Genomic DNA, 24,614 nt, shown 5'->3' on the forward strand with positions numbered 1-24,614 from the left:
CTCTGCCCCTCCCCTGCTTGAGCTCTGTCTCTCAAAAATGAATAATTGTTTTAAAAAAAAAAGTCAAAATACTCTGGGGCACCTGGGTGGCTCAGTCAGTTAAGTGTTTGACTCTTGATTTTAGTTCAGGTCATGATCTCATTGTTTATGAGTTGAAGTCCCACATTGGGCTCCATGCTGGCAGTGTGGAGCCTACTTAAAGTTATCTCTCTCCCACTCTCTCTGCCCCTCCCCAGCTTGTGTGCACTTTCTCTCTCTCAAAAAAAAAAAAAAAAAAAAAAAAAAGTCAACTCATTTAAAAAATAAATAAATAGGGGTGCCTGGGTGGCTCAGTCAGGCGTCCAACTTCAGCTCAGGTCATGATCTCACAGTTGGTGGGTTCGAGCCCTGCATGGGGCTCTGTGCTGACAGCTCAGAGCCTGGAGCCTGCTTCAGGTTCTGTGCCTCCCCCTCTCTCTGCCCTTCCCCCACTCGCACTCTGTCTCTTGAAAATAAATAAATGTTAAAAAAATTTTTTTAAATAAACAAACAAAATTAAAAAGTCAAAATACTCTGGTATCAGTGATTATAGCAGACCATTTGGCATTTTCTATCAATAACATGCCTATATTTTGAATATACAACAGGGCTCCCTAATGCCTTTTCTATCCCATTTATATGTTTATTTAAAGTGTGATTATTTCAAAATTAAAAAAAAAATACATCTATAAAGAACAGATGACAGTCACTTACCTATCCCACTCCAATGAAAAAGGTAACAACTATATATCCAGAATACATAATTCCTGTTATCAAAAGTTCAAACTATAACCACCTAAACCTTTTTATTCTGAGGACTTTGATGAAATTATATTGCTAACAACATTTTTCCTGAAAATTTCTAAATGCTTGGTAACTCCTGTAGAGATAAGGCACTCTTTAACAGAGTCTAAATTCACCAGATTAAGACACAAATTCATGTTTAATTAAAAAACTGAAAAATGTAAGTGATGTTTATAAAGAAATATGATTATGGAGAAGAGAAAATATGAAGAGAAGCAAATAATTACTATCATACCCATTGAAAATATGCTGAATGAGTGGGTGAGTAGTCTTCATGTATACATCCCGGTTGGTGCATGCTTCACCAAAGACTTCATCAAAATAAAAAACATGCTGAAAAAGAAATGTGATTTTTATAGAGACATTTCCTGGATTTTCTTCACCACTATTCTAGTTAACACATAAGAAAGGTGCGAATATGTTTTTAACTACTGACTATGACAAATTTAGAGATAAATGAGCAATCAACTGTCAAATGACAGGGCCTTCTTTTACTTGAGATCTCTGTAGACATATTCTTATAATGTAAAAACTAAGGCACATAATTTTTGTTCTCTCTTAAGTGAAGTAAACTGATGAGTACAAGAGTAAGCCAATCCTCCTTAGGTCCAGGAGAACTCAATTCTATGGGGATTATCCTCACAGCCTAGCTAGGGCCAGCATATTTGAAATTTAGGGAAATTCTAGAGGAAGGTTTCCATTTCATAGGTTACACAGCTGAGCTTTTAATTCCATAAACATGTATTGCTCAGCTGGTAACATGTGTACCTGTAGTAGGCACTTCAAAGGGCCCAAAGATATTGACATTACCCTACCATTACCCCACTCGACCACCTAAAGGTGTGAATCCAGACAGTATACACATGACTCTAAGCTAGAAAAAATGTGAGAGATAAAGTACATGTAGAATTCAAAACAAAAACATATTCCTTCTAATTAGAAAAGAGATTATGAAAAATACTGTACAGATAAAGGGCCATGGGGGAAGAAGAGGAATTTGAGAGGTATAGATGGAGGCAGGGAAGAGAGTCCAGGCACAAAGAAAACATGAGCAAATAGTCAAAGCAGGAAAACACAAGGAACATTTTAGGGAACAGGGAAGATTCAATGTTGAAATACAGGATTTTGTAGGTAGAAAGGTGAAATAGGCGGCTAGAATAATGAGTTAGGACTATGGTGTATGAGTATTGGGACACTAGCCTTAAGGTCAGAATGTTCATATATAATTTAGCAAATAGTGGGAAGACAAAAAACTTTGCAAAGGGAAGGGATGATCCGAGCCATTTTACTGGAAGACTAATCTTACTGCACACTGTGAATGGACTAAGAACAGGGACACTGTTAATCTAGTGGTGAGGTAAGAAGGGTCTAAATTAGATGATGACAATGAAAATAAAGAGGAGATGGACGCATGAGAAATTTGGCAACTAATGGCCTGGATTGGTGGGAAGAAAAAGTAGTCCAAGATGATTCCCAAATGAAAAACCATGATAATTTGGAAAAGGATAGATAACCCTATTAAAAGGGGTCTGGAAAGCATTTAATTCAGCAGCCATAATCACTTGCAAAATTTAGAGGCTTATTATGTTGGTAGCCCAGCTATCTCTGAGTAAAAGTACTAATTTCAAGCTTGACTGTAGTGTAATAATGGCAGTCCATACACAACAAGGGGGACATGAGGCCCTATCTTCTGCTACCTCTTGGGCCTGCTCTAAATATCCAGGTAAGGAAAAATTGCATGGGAAAACCCAGCAAAGTAAATTGGGGCAATTTATTATAGGTCACTCTACCCACATTTGATTCTGTTTCGTGTGCCATTACATTAGAATAGAAATTTGTTAGGGCACCTGAGCAGAAATTGGGGCCACTAAGATGAATTTATCAGTTAGAAGATATCTCCAAAAGTTAGGAGGTGAGAAAATAAGGAATCTGTGCAGCATGATAAAGAAGTCTGTGAACTCTTAGTGGCATAAAATGTGATTAAAAAAATTTTTTTTTTGGTTTTATTTATTTTTGAGAGAAAGAGAGAGAGAAAGAGCAAGTGAGCATGGGAGGGACAGAGAGAGAGGGACACGCAGAATCCGAAGGCAGGCTCCAGGCTCTGAGCTGTCAGCACAGAGCCCGACGCAGGGCTGAAACCCACGAACTGCCAGATCATGACCCGAGCCGAAGTCAGACGTTTAACCGACTGAGCCACCCAGGTGCCCCAAAATATGTGATGTTTTTAAGAATAAAATGTTTCTAACTGTTGAATCTGGGTGATAGATACATAGGGGTTCTTTATATTTTTTAATAAACTTGAAAATGGCGATAATAAAAAGTAAAATATATTTCTAAAATATATTTTTTGGTGTTTCTCAGGAAAATAAGAAAAAAGTGAAAACAAGTAAACGTGGGAGTTTTAAAAATTTTTCTTTTACTTCATTGAATATATGGCTATTCTTCATCTCCTTCTATGAGTGCTTGTGAATAACTTCAGCTCCTGAGTAAACACCTTAGAAAACACTTATTGATTAAAGGGATTAGTATCTTTCCTTCCAAGAGGATTTTGGTATTGATTTTTCCAGTACTTCTGTAAGTATCCTTAATGAAAGATATATGAACATGCAAGATTATTCTAATTAACATGTTACATATGTTATATATGTTAATTATAATAATGCTATTTTATAAATATAATAAATGCTAGCACAATATATAAATATATATATAATCCATAATATTCTTTGCATCACAGATACTTTCATTTGATCACACTTTATCAATTAGGTTGGATTAATACTCACTTTAGCCTTGGTATGATCGGAGTTCCATAATTTATTTTTTAAATAAAATTTTTTCAGATTATCAAAGTAACATGTATATTTATAGAATTTCTCTGGAAAGATAGAACAGGTAATAGTGGTTGCCTTCAAGGAGGAAATGGGATTAGCAGGATACTTCACTGCATACCTTTTTGTATGTTTTGATTTTGAAATAGGTGACTCTATCTTACTCAAAAGTTTTTACTTTTTATATAAAAGTAACATGCTGATTATAGAAAATTTTAAAAACATGGAAAACAACAGAGAAGAAAATCAAATTGCCTATACATCTTACTACACAGAGAGAGCCACTATTGACTTTTTGATATATTTCAGTACCATCTTTTTTCTATATGTTTCTTTAAGAAATTGGAATGAAACATATACACATTTGTTTCCTTGTCCTTTCACACATTATGTTGATATAAAATTTAATGGTAAGACAGCACACTACATGTATATGATCATATATACTAAGTAACAAAAGAAGATTTGAAAGGATAGGACATTTAATTAAATGGATACATAAACCTATTGTCTGAATTCCTAAGTAAGCTTAAAAATAAAACCCAAAGAATCTAGGATCAATATTTATTTGCCATGTTTGCTATGAACCTCCCTTTACTTCTTTCCACTGAAGAAAAGAAAAGGGGGTAAAAGCCCTCCCAACACTTGTATTATAGCATTGATAGGTAAGGATTTTGACCTATGAGAGCAAAGGTCCTAAGTTCAAACTACAGAGTAAGTGCTATGAAAACTATGGGTATTCAATAAGTATTGACTAATGGTAATGACAAAGAAGGAAGGTTATTGTGTTTGGGGATAATGGAAAAATACAAAAGATAAGCTGATGCTTCTTTGAGGGAATTACCGTGACAAAAGCATCATTAATGATGTCTTGGGTAGATGGTGACTGGACAGGGCTATTACTACAGTTACAAGTAGGTATGGAACTAGATAACCTTATAACTAATTGGCATTTAGACCGTCTTCAAAATAAATATCTCCCATCTAGACCTAATAGATTGTGCATTGATCAGCAGTCAATAAGGCTGTTAAAGTGATTGGGTTGGTTATACAGTGACCTACTAATTTAGTGCCCAGACAAAGAGTCAGTGGATTACTTTGAACGTTGCTGTGAAACTCAATTTTGATAGCCAAAGAAAAAGATGAACAATGCATGTGTAAAAGAGGGGGAAAGTGTTAATTTGACTTCAGCGTTAACGTATTTATTCCAGGAGGGTAAAATCTCAGCTGACTAAAGTGAAATGCTAGCACAACAGATTACTCACCACTTTTTTCTCTCTACCAGTCACTGGGTTTTGAGGCAAGAGAAAGAGAGAGAGAAAGAAGAATGAATATAACGTGCATGTTTAGGGAGGCAGATTCAGAGAAAGAGAGACCCAAATTCTCAAATCTTAACATCCGGTAGATTATCCTCTGTTTTATTTACAATTGCTTCATCATTTTAAGAGTACCAAATTATGGTGTCTCCCATCTATGGGCTTGCTGCTTCCATAGGAGACTGGAGAATTACTACAAGGGTATCTATCTACTTTAAGTAAGTTCCCTTCAATACCAAGCCTTTGTCCTTGGACTCTTTGTGATCTTTCTGGCAGGGAGTGAATATTTTTTGTGTCTAAATTATCAGTGTTTTATGTAAATCCTTGTAAGTTACATGTAAAAATCATATCCCTGGATTACATTTACTCACACTATAATCTAACCTTCACCAAGTGGCCTGCTCAAGAGTCCAGTTTCCACCAAATTATCTAAGCCCAAAGACAGTTGAGAATTGAAATAAGCAGCTGAGTGGCAATCTGGAACCTTGTTGCTCAAAAACATATCCTCCTTCATTAAATTCCAGACACACTCAGCAGAATAAGTTCACACTGTGAGACACAGGCAAGACTTGAGACTAACTATGCAATCATCTCAGAGTCACCCTGGGGCATACCTCAGTGACCTGTCCTATCTACCACCAATTCATTACATTCTTTTTATCCCCTTGGGCCCCACTTTTTGCCGAATAGGTATAATTACATTCACGTAAAATGTGTTAAGCGAATGTATGATGCAACTCTATTGCCCTAGAGTGCAGAAATTATGTTATTGTTTCCCCCACTGCACTATCTATATATTTTTTTAATGAAGGCCCAGGGTATTAATGATTTACATCAAGAATGAATGTGGGGTGCCTGTATGGCTCAGTCAGTTAAGCGTCTGACTCTCGACTTCGGCTTAGGTCATGGTCTCGCGGTTTGTGAGTTTGAACCCCGCATCAGGCTCTGCGTGGAAAATGCGGAGCCTGCTTGGGATTCTCTCTCTCTTCCTCTCTCTGCCCCTTCCCCACTCTCTTTCTCAAAATAAATAAATAAACTTAAAAAATTAAAAAAAAAAAAAAAAGAATGCCAATACCCAAAGCTAAAACAGGATTTTAGAATTTGTGTGTTGCTATTCAAAGAAAAGCAACAAACTGACACACTTGATAACATTAGTTCCAAACACAAAAGGAAAGCATCATACCTGCAGAATATATTGTGTGAGGTCAACTGCTTCTTTCTTCTCATGAACAAGTAGAGTTTCTTTGTCTTCTACAGTAATAATATTAATTTCTCCACGACGTACCTCCCTTATGCCCAAAGGGCGTTTTCGAACACAAACTCTGATTTTCTCCATCTCAGTCCAAGGATTCTCTTTCTCTGAGGTGTTCTGTCTGATATATATTTGTAAGTGGGCTTTAAGTTTTAGTAATAGGATGACTACTTAAGAGGTCAAAGTATGAGCACATTTTGTTATTTTGTATATACATTATGCCTAATATATATACACACACCTTATACATATATATTATATATAAAAAACTTCCTCAGTGTCAACACTTTATTTTTTTAAATTTTTTTGTGTTTGTTTATTTTTGAGAGAGAGACAAAGCGTGAGCGGGAGAGGGGCAGAGAGAGAGGGAGGCACAGAATCTGAAGTAGGCTCCAGGCTCTGAGCTGTCAGCACAGAGCCTGACGTGGGGATCAAACTCACAGATGGCAAGAACATGACCTGAGCCCAAGTAGGACGTTTAACCTACTGAGCCACCCAGGCGCCCTGTCACTCTAATATGTAACATCACACAGGGTGCCTGGATGGCTTAGTGGGTTAAGCAGCCAACTCTTGGTTTCAGTTCAGGTCATGATATCATTTGTGACTTGGAGCCCGCATTGGTCTGTACTTACAGCGTGGAGCCTGCTTCAGATCCTCTGTCTCCCTCTCTCTGGTCCTCCCCCCACCCTGCCAAATAAATAAATGTTAAAAATACATGTAATTTTATACATACTATGTGGACAGAAAGTTCTTTTAATAACTAAATCCTCCTGGGGCGCCTGGGTGGCGCAGTCGGTTAAGCGTCCGACTTCAGCCAGGTCACGATCTCGCGGTCCGTGAGTTCGAGCCCCGCGTCGGGCTCTGGGCTGATGGCTCAGAGCCTGGAGCCTGTTTCCGATTCTGTGTCTCCCTCTCTCTCTGCCCCTCCCCCGTTCATGCTCTGTCTCTCTCTGTCCCAAAAATAAATAAACGTTGAAAAAAAAAATTAAAAAAAAAAATAACTAAATCCTCCTGATTATTTCTATCTCTATCCCTACTCCACCCCATCCTTTATCCTGCCGAAAACGAACCAACCCCCAAACCTTAAGAACTGCTTTAGCTTTAAGACTGTGTGTCTGACTTCCAGATGTGGTCTTCCAAAAACTTCTAATGATTTTTTTTCTTTTTCTTTTTTTTTTTTTTTTTTTAATCATACCTGGGTTTACTAAATACCTTGAATTAGGTGGTAGGTTTCAATGTACTTTTCCTCTGTTCTTCCCAGGTATATTCTGTACCTCCCTTTGTCTTGCTCTTCCTCTTTTTGTCACCTGATGTGTGTTTGTTAGAACACAATCCTCTATTTTTTTCTTCCCAGGACAATTTTATGACTGGTGCTGCCCACCACTATCACCCTTCTATTCAGACACATTTCTTTTCTGGCTCTGGCTTCAGTGAACTTATCAACCTTAACAGCTAGAATATTTGATGAAATACTCCTTGAGCTAGGGATACAAAATTCATCATTTTACTTGCTGAGCCTAATGGGGGTATATATGCATATCTCTAAGAACTGACCATTTACCTGTATAGAAATTCCTCTTAACCTAAGTAACAAGAAAATAAAATTCTTGAAAGCAGTTTACAGGATCAATGGCTTTGGTCTATATACTTTAGAATGTCTCGGCAAGACAAATTATTCCCTTCCTTTACACTTTAGAATTTAATTAATACCTCCTAAAAACCCTCTTATAATTGATTTTACACAGGATATTTCACTATATAACTGTTTCATATCAATTTCAAGTTTCTGAGCCCTCCAACTGGCTGGAAAATTATTTTTTGTCAGGATCTAAAATTAATAAAAAGGAGCAAATAAAATTTCTAATATTGTGCATAAAAGATAACTCCAAGCTTTTAAAGCATGCTTTGTTTTTTAACCAACATAGAGCAAATTTTTAGAAAAAAAATTTTTTTTTCAACGTTTATTTATTTTTGGGACAGAGAGAGACAGAGCATGAACGGGCGAGGGGCAGAGAGAGAGGAAGACACAGAATCGGAAACAGGCTCCAGGCTCTGAGCCATCAGCCCAGAGCCTGACGCGGGGCTCGAACTCACGGACCGCGAGATCGTGACCTGGCTGAAGTCGGGACGCTTAACCGACTGCGCCACCCAGGCGCCCCAGAGCAAATTTTTTTAAATGTACCATTTTGGGGCACCTGGGTGGCTCAGTCGATTGAGCAGCTGACTCTTGGTTTCTGCTCAGGTCATGATCTCACAGTTCATGGGTTTGAGCCCTGCATCAGGCTCTGAGCTGACAGCACTGAGCTTGCTTGGGATTCTCTCTCTCCCTCTCTCTGCCCCTCTGCTGCTTGTGCTGTCTCAAAATAAATAAATAAACTTAAAATAAAATAGAATAAAACAAAAATGTACCATTTTGAGGTTAAGTGTGGCAAAATCCTGACAACTAAAAGTGGATGATGGGCATATGGGCGATTCACTGTTCTATTCTCCCTTCTGCATATGCTCAATTTTTTTTTTAACAAGAAAAACAAAATTTTAATGCATTATTTTTTAACAAGGGCCTGTGTCAAAATCTCTAGTTGTTGGGGGATATTAATAACTTAATCATACAAAGTTAATCAAGGGGAACAGAAAATGTCTTTTTAAAAATTGACTAGGGACTGACAGTGCCTGGGTGGCTGTCGGTTGCGCACCTGACTTTGGCTCAGGTCGTGATCTCGCAGTTCATGAGTTTGAGCCCTGCGTCGGGCTCTGAGCTGTCAGAGCCTGGAGCCTGTTTCAGGTTCTGTGTCTCCCTCCCTCTCTGCCCCTGCCCTGCTCATTCTCTGTCTCTGTCTCTCTATCAAAAATAAATAAAACATTTAAAAATTTTTTAAAAATTGACTAGGGACTCTAGATGGGTCACGTGGTCAAAAACTAGTTTTCAAGTTCAAGGGGCAAAAAGGAATGACTGCTCTTCTCCTAAAATGCTCTGTTTGTTTTTAAAATTTTTTTTAATGTTTATTTTTGAGAGAGAGACAGAGCATGAGTGGGGGAGGAGCAGAGAGGGAGACACAGAATCCAAAGCAGGCTCCAGGCTCTGAGCTGTCAGCACAGAGCCCAACGTAAGTCTTGAACCCACGAACCGTGAGATCATGACCTGAGCCGAAGTCAGACGCTCAACCGACTGAGCCACCCAGGCACCCCTGTTTTTTAAATTTTTGTAATGTTTATTCTTTTTTAAGGGAGAGAGAGACAGAGCTCAAGCAGGGAGGGGCAGAGAGAGAGGGAGACAAAGAATTCGAAGCAGACTCCAGGCTCTGAGCTGTCAGCACGAAGCCCAATGCTGGGCTCAAACTCATGAACTATGAGATCATGACCTGAGCCAAAGATGGATGCTCAACCAATTGAGCCACCCAGGTGCCCCTAAAAGGCTCTGGTTTTTTAATGCCCAGTGTTCCCTAGAAGAAATAAGCTGTATCTATCTGACATGAAAAGAGTTCAGACAGCTGGAGTTAGGTCTATTTAAAATCTTAAATAAGTCAGGGCAACTAGTTTTCTAAATGCATTAAACTTTTATTAAAATTCTGAGACCAGGGGGGTCTGGGTGGTTCAGCTGGTTTAGCATCTGACTCTTGATCTTGGCTCAGATAATGATCTCATGGTTCTTGAGTTTGACCCCTGCATCAGGCTCTGTGCTAACAGCACAGGGCCTGCTTAGGATTCTCTCTCTCCCTTTTTCTCTCTGTCCCTCCTCTGAGTACACACACATACACTCTCTCTCAAAATAAATAAATAAGCTTAAAAAAAAAACCTGAGACCAGTAATGTATTCTGAGCTTACTTGATTTGAGGCACCTGAAGAGAATGCTCTTTGGACAAGATGACATCCTAACAGCAAGCCTTAAGTTCATGAGGGAGTTTCTCAGAGTTCTGAAACCCTGACCCCTACTTAGAAACATTTGGGTGAAAAGACAGTATGAGGATTACTGGGTAAAATGTACTTTTTAAAATCTCTACTTCTCTAATAAAGAGTAGGAAGAGTGATAAAATATAAAATAATGATATATAAAAAGTAAGAAAGCTCAATGGAATAGCTTTTGCTCTGGGTCTGTCATGTATAAACCTCTATAAGAGCACTTATCTCACTGTATGGTTGTTTATATTCCTACTCACCCTGCACCCTAAGAAACTAAGAGTCTCCATATATCCTAATTATCTTTACATCGAGAATCAGGCCTGGAAGAGATGTACTTAATATGAGCCAACTAAATGAAAGAGCCTATTTAAACTAAAATACTCATTTTATCCAAATAAATAATGCAAAGCAGTGTCTTTATTTATAAATAATTCCAACTTAGATCTTTATGTATTGTTCAAAAAAAGACTAACATTCAAGAAAATATCTGTTCTTTCACCTCAGAGCTAACCAATAGGACAGTAATAATCCTGGCTTTGATAGTCATGAACAGTCTAGTTCTCTAACAATTAAAAGAAAAGAGGGACACCTGGGTGGCTCAGTTGGTTAAGTGTGGACTCTTGATTTCAGCTCAGGTCATGATCTCATGGTTTGTGAAATCGAGCCCACACTGGGCTCCATGATGAGTGTGGAGCCTGCTTGGGATTCTCTCTCTCTCCCTCACTCTCTGCCCCACCCCGGCTTGCACGTGCACACATGTGCACAAGCTCTGTCTCTCAAAATAAACCTTAAAAAAAGTTAAAGAGTGCTATATGTTACTCTGTGCTCTGCTAAACCAAATAAAGTTTTCAGAAACACTATAAAATTCATTATGTATTTCAAATTACTAAAAGTACTTTTACCTGTAAAATTGGGTCTTCTATTTTCCTTTGGAATAAAAGAACTGGTTGCTTATGAGATTCTCTGAAAGCTTAGCCAATATAAGGCCAGATCTAAATGTATACCTTCTTTTAAGGTATGAATAATAGCTTGAAGGAAGGAAGAGAAAAAAAGAGAGAAAGAAAAGAAAGAAAAGAGAAGAGAAAAGAAAAAAGAAAAAAGAAAAAAGAAAGAAAGAAAGAAAGAAAGAAAGAAAGAAAGAAAGAAAGAAAGAAAGAAAGAAAATGTGGCTTAAGAATGTATTTTGTTGGGGGCGCCTGGGTGGCGCAGTCGGTTAAGCGTCCGACTTCAGCCAGGTCACGATCTCGCGGTCCGTGAGTTCGAGCCCCGCGTCGGGCTCTGGGCTGATGGCTCGGAGCCTGGAGCCTGTTTCCGATTCTGTGTCTCCCTCTCTCTCTGCCCCTCCCCCGTTCATGCTGTGTCTCTCTCTGTCCCAAAAATAAATAAAAAAAGTTGAAAAAAAATTAAAAAAAAAAAAAAAAGAATGTATTTTGTTGGGGGCACCTGGGTGGCTCAGTCAGTTGGGCATCCAATTTTGGCTCAGGTCATGATGTCACCGTTGCATGGGTTTGAGCCCCATGTTGGGATCTGTGCTGACAGCTCAGAGCCTGGAGCCTGCTTCAGATTCTGTGTTTCCCTGTCTCTCTGCTCCTCCACCACTCTCACTGTGACTCTCTCCAAAATAAATAAACATTAAAAAAAAAAAAAGAATGTATTTTGTTTCTCTATAACTTCCCATGTGCAACTTTTACAATAACAAAACAACCAAGACATGTTATTTTTAAAAGAATATGTTTTCTATCATACCAATGCTGGTATTAGGGATTAGTCAATATTTTAGCTCTTAGGGACATTTCAACATTTAACTTAAAGCACTAGGTGAAAATGACTTATTGTCACCTTGACTCTCAAAGTTGCAAGTGCATCAAAAGTGTCTTACTCTTTTGTAATTACCAAAATCATGTTCTTCCAGGGCTGGAGCTGAAGAAAGCACTCAAAATCAGGACCCTATTTCAACGTGTGTAGGTAAGCTAACTGCACCCAAGATCTACTTAATCCAACTACATGCTCTTTGTTTTTAACTAAGCTTTATGTCTCCTGGTTGAAGTGAATTTGATAGCCTTAAAAAAAAAATCCTGTGGAATACACACACACACACACACACACACACACACACACACACTTTCCATTACAGAATGCCAGTTAACTATTTTACCTTCAAAGATGCACTAGATGTATCATGTTACAGTATAATAAACAATAGAAATAGGTTTGCTACGGAATAATAGCAGATCCTGGCAAGTAGCAGCTTGAACATACATGAACAATATCATTTTTCTCCCATCTGGAAAGTCCCAATTCCTCATGAACTTTCCCCCATCAAACTACTTCTATTGTTGCTGCAGAAGTTGTTCACTATAACTTTCTATATCTAAGAAGCTGTTGCTCTCAGTCATGGAGAGGCTTGCCCTTGCCTCTGTCTCCCCCACACCCCCAAAAAAGATAATAAATTATTACCTGATACAGGACTGAGGGATTCCATAGTTATACTCTGAAACATGAGGGACTCTTTGAATAACGGGAATATCATAATCCCCCAGTATTGGAGAAAAGTGATTTGATGAAAAGAGCGAAGTGTTAGTTTCTGTTTGCACATAGGAACCAGCAGCTGTGGCATTCCGAATTCTTGTTTTTGTATGGTGTTGGGAATCAGCCGGCAGCATGCGTTGGAGCACTTTTAAGTAACTAGACTTCTGTTTGTTTACAGAAGAATCTGATAACCTGCACATTTCAAGCCCGTTGTTGCTGGTAGTTCTGTCTTTGTTGTCAGCAGGAGAATCAAAATGCAGTTGTCTGCGAGGGCCAGATCTGGATTCCTGAGGCTTAATGTGCAGGCTGTTTGTCTGAAGAGGATGCTCTGGGCTACTGACTGCTTTATCTTCTTCTTGCATAATCTTAATGATTTTGATAAGTTGGAAGAGACGTTTGCGGTCATTCATGTCATGGACTCCCAATTTGGAATAGTCCTTCATTGTAACCTTGGCTAATTCATCTATTTTTTGAAGACCAAGGGCAGTAAAATGAGGATAATACTGTGCAAGTTCAGCTTCACAAAGACATTCATACAACCAAGATGTCATTTTTTTGTGAATGAGTTTCTATAACTTCTGAATAGGAAAAGAAAAAAGCCATTCACTTGAAATATTCCTTTAAAAATGAAAATCACAAAACATGCAGAAAATCCATTCTAACATACCAAGTTTTCAATATACATTTTCTTCTGAAATAATTAAACAGCACACTGCACAAGCAAAGATGCTTATGATACATTTGTAGTAACAGATGTAATTTATCAAATGGAACTTTAATTGTGTATATACATAGGTACATGCGCGCACACACACACAAGTCACTTACTTTTTTCTAGGGAGTTCCTTCCAATCTTGCAATGTCTACTTAACACATGTCACAAACTACTGAAACATTGTTCCCAACCACTGATTGTGGCAAGACTAATTTTAGATGTTCAAGTTAATGTCAAGGCATGTTGCACAACTGTTTCCTATGATTAATGAACAAAGGCTAAGAAGTCCTTCAGAATGGAAAGCAGAATTAAATAGCAAACCACAGAGGATTATAAACTAACATAACTCAGAGGAAATCACATTTGTATCTGCTGGGTACTGGTAAAAGCTAGTTGAATAAAGAGGTAAAAACATCAATTCAGAATCTAATTCAGGGTCTCAGATCATTCTAAAAGGTAAGTAAAGGTAGGTGGTTGTAGATGTCAACTTGTGCAGAATACAAATAAAGTAATTTACCTGAGATTTAAAAAATTGTTCAAGATCTTATAGGGGCATCTGGCTGGCTCAGTTGGTAGAGCACATGACTCTTGACCTTGGGGTTGTGGGTTCGAGCCCCATGCTGTGTGTAGATATTATTTTAAAAAACAATAATTACCAAAAAAAAAATCAAGTGCTTTAAAAAAATGATTTTATATGGTTGCTGGGGCACCTGGCTGACTCAGTAGGAAGAACATGTGATTCATAATCTCAGGGTTGTGAGTTCATGCCCCACGTGGGTATAGCAATTATTAAAATAAACTTTAAAAAAGGTTTTATATGGTAGAACATTAAAATGCTTAAAAACTTTTAACAGTGAGGTATTTAATACTAACAAATAATGTGTTAATTACACATAATCCACATAATCCTGGTTTATTACTAAAATCAGGATCCTGAGGAATTCTACACACCACTGTTAGAGAAACAGAGCTCAGGGCCAGGTAATAAAGGTGATTAAATTACAGTGTATAATTAACTTTGGAGGAAATGCTACTTAGGCTACAGAAAAGGCCAAAGAAGCCTAAGTAATATATCCTAAATTCATCCTGACCTTTTCCATCTGTGGTAGATTTGGGGGAGTCAGGGAAGGCCACAAATTCTTTGCAGGTCCTTTCACATCAAGAGGCAGTGTCTTTTTCCTCCCATTGCATCTAGGTTAGCCCTGTGACTTGTTTTACCTGACAGAATGTGGTAGGGGTGACACTGTTTGACTTCCATACCTAGGCCTCAAGAACCCTTGCAGCTTCTGTTCTCTTGCAACTCTCTGCTGACAGGGGAAGCCCAGCCAATAGTCATCATCAAAGTCAGACATGTGAGAGAAGCCATCTTAGACTATTCTGTCCCAGTGGCACCATGAAATGACTGCAGCCACACAAGTGACTGGCCCAGTGAGACCAGAATTACCTAGCTAAGCCTAGTCCAAACAGAGGACTCAAAGAACCGTGGGCAAATAGTTGTTTCAAATCATTTAATTTTGGGGTAGTTTACTGCACAGCAGTAGATAACTGTAACCATGTTTCTATGCCTTTTTACATGTTGTATCTTTGCTTGAAATGTTCCCAACCCCCCTGCCTAAAATGAGTTATGCACATCCTTTCAAAATAGCTCAATAGCTCTCTGTCCCACCCTCCCATGATGCCTTCTTTCATTTCTCATCCTCTTCTACCATTTTACCACCAAGTACATTATGCAGTAGCCAAATCAGGCTACCAATCCCTTTACAACTGTTTCTTCTAGCTGGAATATCTGTCTTTCCCAAGAGAAATTCTATTCATATTTTTCTTCTGTGACATATGCCCTAGGCAAGGGATAACTGGTATTTCCTCTGTACTTCAGTAATAATAATAATAATAATAATAGCAACTAATATCTTTGAGCATTTATTATGTACCAGGCACTGTTCTAAATACCATTTGTTAACCTTTAATCTTATGAAGTAGATACATGTGTGACCTTCGGCAAGTTATTTATTTAACATCTATGAAACTCATTTTTCTCAACTGTTTATTTTTTTTTAAGTTTATGTATTTGAGAGAGAGAGAAGCACATGCGTGAGTGGCGGAGGGGCAGAGAGAGAGAATCCCCAGCAGGCTCCACACTGTCAGTGCAGAGTCCAATGTGGGGCTTGAACTCAGCACCCATGAAATCATGACCTGAGCCGAAATCAAGAGTCCGATGCTTAACTGACTGAGCCACCCAGGTGCCCCATCTCAACTGTTAAATAGGAATGTAATAGCCCCTACAGTTCCTAGGATTAGGATTCAATGAGAAAATACTTGGGGCACCTGTGGCTCAGTCAATTGAGTGACCAACTCTTGATTTCTGTTCAGGTCGTGATCCCAGGGTCAAGGGATCAAGTCCCACATCGAGCTCTGTGCTGAGTGTGGAGCCTGCTTAAGATTCTTTCTCTCTCCCCGTCTCCTGCTCGCATGTGAGCATACACTTTGAGAATGAATGAATGAATGAATGAATGAATGAATGAATGAATGAATGAATGAATGAATAAATAAGAAAATACTTGTAAAACTCTCAGCATAATGCCTCGTACATACTCAGTGCCCAATAAGTATTGGTAGTTATTACTACTGTGATTTATTTCTATACTATTAACTTCACTTAGCACAGATGCTAGAACAAAATAAGCCTTCAATGTTTTGTTGTGTTTTAAATTACTTCTAAGCAGTTACATTTCCTACTTGGCTCAGCCTAACCCAGAGCAACAGCTTAAGTGCTATGCAGTCTTCAATTTCCACAGGCTGTACAAAATCATATATTTCACATACTCATTTCCTTGGTGACATACCAAACTGCTAACCATGACTTCTACTGCATCCCTTAATCCGTACTTGAAATACTAACATATTCCTCTTACAATGCTTGCATATCCCATAATACCATGGGAAGGGAAGATGCTGGAGATAGTAGTAATCTGAACATGCAGATTAAAGCAGCCACTAGCATGCTTCTGTATTAACTGGCAGCGTGCTGCCTTTCTGAGCCCCACAGTTAGCCTACATTCTTTTATTTTTTGGGTTTTCTTTTTGCAAAGGAAAAAGGTGTTTTCATTAAAGCACAGGGATGGGACCCATGAGCAGAAAGAGCTGCTCTTTTGTTTTAAAATTAGATATGCTTTTTTGTACCACATTCCATTTTACAAAGGTCCAACCTCCTCTTCCTTCTGGGGTAAACATCAGAATCACCCTAGGAACTTAAAAATATAAAGATAACTGAACCCCATCCCAGATACATAGAAAAATTAAAAAAAAACAAAAACAAAAAAACCTCCCAGCATTGAGGGGGACAAACCTAACAACACTGACAAAGTCCCCCAGGTGGCTATGGTTTTAGTCCACTGATCTATATTTATCAAAATTACAAACCCAAATACACTGACCCAGCAATTCTACTTTTAGGAACCTATCTTACAGATACTGTGTAGAAGTACAAAGTGACATAGGTACAAAGTTATTCATCACAGCACTTTATATAATAACAAAGAATCAGTATAGGAACTGGTTAATAACAACCCATTAAATGGGATACTGTGAAGCAATTACAGAGCGAAAGTAAACTCTCAATTTATTAGTTACATGTTTATTTAAACATTATTTAAAAGAGAGAGAGAGAGAGCAAGCACTCAAGCAGGGGGTAAGGCAGAGAGAGAGGAGAGAGAGAATCCTAAGAAGGCTCTGTGCTGTCAGCTCAGAGCCCGATGCAGGGCTTGATCTCACGAGATGAATAACTGAACTGTGAGATCATGACCTGAGCCAAATTCAAAAGCTGTTATGTAATAGTCTCCTTCTAACACTAGCCCTCTACCAACTAGTTCCCCTCCCCCAAGGAGGACTATTATATACCAATAAATGCTGGTATCTATTATTACCTTTTCTATTGTTATTTCTATTTCATTGCTGTCTCCATCACCCAGAGCAGGACCTCTAGAACAGCTGTTTTAAAAATTTTGAAACTATGCCACTATATCTTCTTTAAAAAATATATTTCTAAATCCATCTACCTTCCTCCCTCCCAGCCTTCTCAAATTGACCTGATACAACTACTTGTTACTATTTTGGTGTTTTTCTCCCTGGCCTTTTTTTTTTTTTAATGCATTTTTTAAACATTGTATATAACATCATACTCACAACTATATTATAATCCACTTTTTAAATCTATTTACATAAGCATTTTCATATGCTGTTTGTTATAGCCATTAAAAAAATTCACACAATTATAAATAATGTTTGCTGAATACATGAATTAGCCCAGGGAGATAAGATTTCTCTCTCCAAACTCCTATAGTGTTTTGACTGTAAAACTGATAGGGCACTTATTACAGACTCATATATTTTTTAAATTTATTGCCAGCCTTGTTCCAGAGATGACGTAAGGTGGCTCTGCCTTATACTATAATGTGAATTCTTCAAGAGAAAAGCAGTATGATCTGCTCAGTCTAGCATTTGAGCTAGAAAGGTGCGTAACCAGTATTTGTTGAACGTACACAATCTGCTTAGACAGGACAAAGAACAAAAAGTTTCACCATTTCTATTTTTTAACCAAGGCAACTAAAGGATTACAAGATTGCCTGGGGGCACCTGGGCGGCTCAGTCAGTTAAGCATATGACTTCAGGTCCTGATCTCACAGTTTGTGGGTTGGGGCCTGCTGACAGTGCGGAGCCTGGAGCCTGCTTCAGATTCTGTGTCTGCTTTCTCTCTGTCCCTCCCCCACTCAAGCTCTCTCTCTCTCTCTCAGAAATAAATAAAACATTAAAAAAAAAAGAATGTATGAAACTTATGTCGTTGGAGCCATTTTCTCTGTTTCCTAACTCTACAAGTCCCATCACCCAAAGTAACGGAGACAACCTCAGAGTCCTTAAAAACTAGAAAAGCCTGATATAATATATTTACCAACGTCACCTTTGCACTTAATATAGTTCAAAAAAAAATTTTATGTAATAAGGCTAATCACATTTTTTCAGCAGATAGTGCACAGTCATACTACTTTGATGATCTGATTAAACTAAAATTTATTGTTATATTTTAAAATGTATTGAGTTATATTTTATGCAAAGAATTATGCCTAAGTCCTTTACACAAACTATTCTATTCATCTGGCTAAATCTGAATTCCATTTAAAAATTAAAAAAAATTAGGGCACCTGGGTGGCTCAGTCGGTTGGTCGTCCGACTTCAGCTCAGGTCATGATCTCATGATCTGTGAATTCGAGCCCCACGGCGGGCTCTGTGCTGACAGCTGGGAGCCTGGAGCCTGCTTCGGATTCTGTGTCTCCCTCTCTCTCTGTCCCTGCCCCCCTCTGTCTCTGTCAAAAATAAAATAAACATTTAAAAATTTTTTTTAAAATTTAATTTTTTATATTTATTTGTTTTGGGGAGAGCACAAGCGGGGAAGGGGCAGACAGAGGGGGACAGAGGATCTCAAGTGGGCTCTGCGCTAACAGGCTGACAGCAACGAGCCCAATGTGGGGCTCGAACTCACAAACTGTGAGATCATGACCTGAGCCAACGTCAGATGCTCAACCAGCTAAGGCCACCCAGGCGCCCCAATGATTATTTATTTTTGAGAGAGAGACAGAGTGAGAAGCGGGGAGGGGCAGAGAGAAAGGGAGACAGAGTCTGAAATGGGCTCCAGGCTCTGAGCCGTCAGCACAGAGCTGGATATGAGGCTTGAAATCACAAACCATGAGATCATGACCTGAGCCAAGTCAGACACTTAACCAACTAAGCCACCCAGGTGCCACCAGAATTTCATTTTTAAAAACCTGTTGGAGGGGTGCCTGGGTGGCTAAGTTGGTTAAGCATATAACTCTTAATTTCAGATCAGGTCATGATCTCATAGTTCAGGAGATGGAGCCCTGTGTTCGATTCTGTGCTGACAGCATGGAGTCTGCTTAGGATCCTCTCTCTCCCTCTCTCTCTGCCCCTCCCCTGCTCACATGCTTGCTTGCTCTCAAAATAAATAAAACACTTTAAAAAACATCTTGGAGTGAACCCCTAAAATAATGTTTATTGGTTGTCATTTTAAGTTTATTTATTTTGAGAGAGAGAGAGAGAGAGAGAGAGAGCGCGTGCTGGGGAGAGGCAGAAAGAGAGGGAGAGAGAGAATCCCAAGCAGGCTCTGCACTGTCAGCACAGACCCTGATGTAGGGCTCGATCCCAAACTGTGAGATCATGACCTGAGCCAAGATCAAGAGCTGGACACTTACCCAACTGAGCCACCCAGGCATCCCGGTTGTCATCTTAAATTGACAATACTAATGCAAATGTAAATTACTCTTAAAATCATGTTTTATTCAAATTGTATTACTGGGTTTATCTCTCAGTGGTTAAATAAGATGAGAGCAAAGGATCATTTTAAAAGTACGTTCCTCGGGCGCCTGGGTGGCGCAGTCGGTTAAGCATCCGACTTCAGCCAGGTCACGATCTCGCGGTCCGTGAGTTCGAGCCCCGCGTCGGGCTCTGGGCTGATGGCTCGGAGCCTGGAGCCTGTTTCTGATTCTGTGTCTCCCTCTCTCTCTGCCCCTCCCCCGTTCATGCTCTGTCTCTCTCTGTCCTAAAAATAAATAAAAATAAATAAATAAAAGTACGTTCCTCAGCACCTGATTAGATAATTAGGGAGAACAAAAAAGTCCAACACTGGTGGTCTGTTAACAAGATAACCTGGGTTGTAAGTTGTAGTAGTTTCCCAGACAAAGGCTGTAACCTACGAGTAGCAATAGGTCTCCCTTAGAAGGGGTGGAGGGTGGGGGGAAGAAACTACACTAAACTAATTTTTCTACAAATTTATTTAAGTACGTTGGGATTCAAGCTGCCAAAATATCACTGTAATGAACTTTATTTTTCTGTACCCCAGGATTTTTGCTCTAGATTTCTTTAGGCAGGCTTACCAGGATAATGACCCTTCTCTTTACACCCATCCATAAATGCATGTTTTTACTTTTGATATTTTCTCTGTAGTTATATTTTATTGTAGAACATCCCTTCATCCTTCTTAGAAATGTTAGCTATAATAAAATAGTGACATGCCCACTTTGTCAGTGGATTTAGAAGGAACTAATACTAAAGCACTGGTATAAAACATCATGGACATCCCATAAACATGGATCTTAAAACTACTACCACCACCACCAAACATATTTTTATTCTGTAGGGAGAAAACTGAACAGAGAGCAAAACATTCACATTGTTTCTTCTTTTCTATTTTAAGATGTCAAATAAGACTTTTATTTTAAACGGGCCAGTAGACCATCAAAGAGTTTGTTTAGTAGTAAATAATATAGCAGAAAATAACTGGATTAGGTATCAAAAAAATCCAGGATCCAGTCAAGCTCTGCCAAGAATCAGACGCAACATGTGATTAAATTATTTAATGTCTCTGGGCCTCAGCTTCTTCAACTAAAATAATTGGTATTGACAGGTATTGACAGTACAATTAGATATATTAAAATACTCTCTACGTGTATGGATTATATAGCAGGCAGATTCTGTAAAGCACCTACTAACTGCTTGGCAAATTTCAAGCACAGTAATCTACCCACAGCATTTTAAAATACTACGAAAAATTCCTAATATCCCAAAAGTGAATAGAATTGTACCATAAACCCTCACATTAACTACCCCTAGATTCTTCAATTATCAAAATTTGCCTTACTTGCTTCTTCTATTCTTTATTTCCTTTGCTAAAATATCTTAAAAAATATATTTTAGTTTTTTTAGTGTGTATTTGTTTTTGAGAGAGAGACACAGTGTGGGTGGGGGAGGTATAGAAAGAGAGGGAGACACAGAATCTGAAGCAGGCTCCAGGCTCTGAGCTATCAGCACAGAGCCCGAGATGGGGCTTGAACTCACAGACCGTCAGATAATGACCTGAGCTGAAGTCAGATGCTTAACTCACTGAGCCACCCAGGTGCCCCTCCCAAATTTTTTTAATGTTTATTTTTGAGAGAGAGAGAGAGAGAGAGAGAGAGAGAGAGAGAGAGAGAGCGCGCAGGGGAGGGGCAGACAGAGAGACACAGAACCCGAAGCAGGCTCCAGGCACGGAGCTGTCAGCACAGAGTCCAATGAACGGCTAGAACTCACAAACCACAAGATCATGACCTAAGCTTAACCGACTGAGCCACTCAGGTGCCCCCCACTGTGGTTTTGATTTACATTTTCCTGATGATGAGTGATGCTAAGCATCTTTTCATGTACCTGTTGGCCATCTGTAGGTCTTTGGAAAAATGGCTATTCAGACCATCTGCTTATTTTTGTTTTCAGATTATTTACTTTGCTATTGAGTTATAGGGTTTTTATATATATATATATATTCTAGGTATTAACACTTTATCAGATATACGATTTACAAATATTTTCTCCCATTCAGTAGGCTGCCTTTTCATTTTATTGATGGTTTCTTCTGACATATAGAAGCTTTTTAGTGTGATGCAGTTCTGCTTTATTTTTGCTTTTGTTGCCTTTGCTTTTGGTGTCAAATCCAAAAAATCATTGCCAGAACTGGTGTCAAAGAGCTTACCACTTACGTTTTCTCCTAGAAGTTTTATGGTTTCAGCTCTTACTTTCAGACTTTAAACCATTTTGAGTTAATTTTTGTGTATTTGCATGTTGCTGTCCAGTTTTCCCAACAATAAAGTATTTAAACATATATTTTTAAAAATATCTTTTTACAAAAATATTTTTGTTTAACTCAGAATCCAAACAAAGTGCACACATTTGGTTGTCATGTCTCTTAAATCTTTTTTCTTACAGAGCAATACCCCATCATTTCTTTTTTCCCTTTCTACTCCAATGACTTTTTGCAGAAACCAAGTATGTTCCAAGTATGTGACATCCTTATACTAAAAAATAAAAAAAAATAATGATAATAATCACTCATTATTCATCTGAAATTCAAATTTAACTAGGTGTCCTGTTGTGTTTTGGCCTAATCTCACAACCCAGTATTAGAATCAAGTTCTACATTTTGGGCAAAAATACTTCATAGGTGTTACTATGCACTTTAAAATACATCATATTAGGGGGCACCTGGGTGGTTCAGTTGGTTGAGCGTCTGACTTTGGCTCAGGTCATGATCTCACAGTTCATGGGTTTCAGCCCTGCATCAGGCTCTGTGCTCACCACTTGCTCAGAGCCTGGAGCCTGCTTTGGATTCTGTGTCTTCTTCTCTCTCTGCCCCTCCCCTGCTCACGCTTTGTCTCACTCTGTTTCTCAAAAATAAATAAATGTAAAAAAAAAAAATTTAAAAAAAACCCCATCATATCAGAATATATGCAAATGTCTGCTAGATTTGCAGGCTGATTCCTTCATTGTAAAGTTTTCTCATCAGCCAATCAATCCAATAGTTTCATCCAATGATTGCTACCTGCCTCAATTATTTCATTAGGGGTTGCAAAATGGTAATTTTCAGAATATATCATTGTTGGTGGAATTTTCTTGTAAAGAAAAACTTTCAGTTAACAACTAGGGCTATTTGATCATCCAGAGTAAAGTCTGTACATAGAAGGCAGCAATAAAGGTATTCTTTCCTTTTAATTTCCAATTTTCAGAGTAAGAAGTAATGCCCTATTTTATTTTGTTTTTAATGTCTATTTATTTTATTTTGAGAAAAAGAGGGATAGAGAGTGAGCAGGGGAGGGGCAGAGATAGAGGGAAAGAGAATCCTAAGCAGGCTCCGCAGTGTCAGCATGGAGCCTCATGCAGGGCTCCAACCCACGAACCATAAAATTATGACCTGAGCCTAAACCAACAGTCGGACACTTAACCATCTGAGCCACCTAGGCACACCTGCCTTAGTTGTTTTGGATGGTATCTAATGAGTTCCTTTAGGATTTGGGTTTTGCCTTTTTTTTGGGTGGGGGGTGCTTTTTAAAAATTCACTATTAACTCATGTTTTGGTTTTTTAAATATATATTCTGTGTTTCAATTAATGTCTGACAGTTTCATCTTGTATTATTTTCTACCAAAACCTAAAATCAGCTTTCCTCCAAGAAACACGTCTCAGAAGTAGCTGCCCATTGTCTCATGTCCAGCTAAAGATTATGCGTTTCCAGCAAGTCTTAAGCACAGAGGGCCTGAGCATTTGGGAAAGGAGATCAGGAATAGCTGTATACAGCCACAAGTAATCCAGAATGGTCGCTACTTACTTCATGTTTGAGTTACTGAATATTTTCCCTAGGTTAATTTTCAACTTCAATGTCAACTCCTAACAATTGGTTTTGGCTTTTGGAAGTATTTATTAAGAAGGATTTTGAGCAGGGATACCTGGGGGGCTCAGTTGGTTAAGTTTCCGTTTTCAGCTCAAGTTATGATCTCATGGTTTGTGAGTCTGAGCCCCGCATGGGGCTCTCTGTCAGCACAGAGCCTGTTTTAGATCTTCTGTCTCCCTCTCTCTCTCTCTCTGCTCCTACCCTACTCTCTCAAAAATAAACATTTAAAAACAAACAAAAACAATACAAAAAAGACAGATTTTGAGATTTAAAACCATTAATAGAATACAGGATGAAAATTGGGGTAGGGGATGGTGTCAAGTCATTTCCATGACTTCTTTCCATGTTTCTTGTGCTCCAAATATATTGGAGTTAAGAATTTACCACTGACACCTTTGTCACACTGTGACTATAAGGATGTAAATAAAGATGACAGGATATAATAACCATGAAGCAGTAAAACAATCAAATGGAATATAAGATAAAAATCTGGGTAAATTAAGCATTTCAATATTTTAAGAAATTTGTCTAGGGTGCCTGGGTGGCTCAGTTGGTTAAGGGTCCAGCTCTTGATTTTGGCTCAGGTCATCATCTTGTGGTTCATGAGTTCGAGCCCCATATTGGCCTCCATGCTAAGCAGGTGCAAAGCCTGCTTAGGATTCTGTCTCCCCCTCTCTCTGCCCCTCCCCTGCTTACTCTCTTCCAAAATAAATAAAAGTAAACTTAAAAAAAAAAAAAGAATGCAGAACATTTTTATTACTCTCAAAAGACTCCTCATGTCTCTTTGCATTCCTTCCTTTTCTCTGCCCCTGGCCCTAGGCAACCACTGATCTGCTGTCATTATATATTAGTTTGTATTTTCTGAAGTTTTCTATAAATGGGATTATAAAATACAGTCTTTTTTTGTATCTAGCTTTTTTCATGTAGTATAATGATGTTGAGATTTATCTGTGGTGCACAGATCACTCCCTCATTTTACTTAGAAGACTAGAA

At 38.5% G+C, this 24,614-nt stretch overlaps 1 protein-coding gene across 7 annotated transcripts in view; it reads right to left on the reverse strand.

The window, feature by feature from the left end:
- Positions 1 to 24,614, reverse strand: part of KIF24 (kinesin family member 24) — a 74,937-nt gene that overhangs the window by 36,864 nt on the left and 13,459 nt on the right. For 4 of the 7 annotated variants that reach the window (XM_040481490.1, XM_040481487.1, XM_040481489.1 and 1 more), the window contains 3 exons: positions 12,576 to 13,225; positions 6,153 to 6,342; positions 1,058 to 1,155 (listed from right to left, as the gene is read on the reverse strand). The exons of 1 other annotated variant lie outside the window; for it this stretch is intronic. In XM_040481490.1, the coding sequence (XP_040337424.1) occupies positions 1,058 to 1,155; positions 6,153 to 6,342; positions 12,576 to 13,198 (911 nt within the window). In that variant the 5' untranslated portion in view covers positions 13,199 to 13,225. Of the gene's footprint in view, positions 1 to 1,057; positions 1,156 to 6,152; positions 6,343 to 11,957; positions 12,551 to 12,575; positions 13,226 to 24,614 lie in introns of those variants that run through there. 2 more of the 7 variants (XM_040481492.1, XM_040481491.1) reach the window with 2 other exon arrangements.

The sequence above is a fragment of the Herpailurus yagouaroundi genome, unplaced genomic scaffold (assembly GCF_014898765.1).
Source record: "Herpailurus yagouaroundi ecotype Mexico unplaced genomic scaffold, PumYag 160, whole genome shotgun sequence".
In the NCBI taxonomy this organism is placed as follows: domain Eukaryota; kingdom Metazoa; phylum Chordata; class Mammalia; order Carnivora; family Felidae; genus Herpailurus; species Herpailurus yagouaroundi.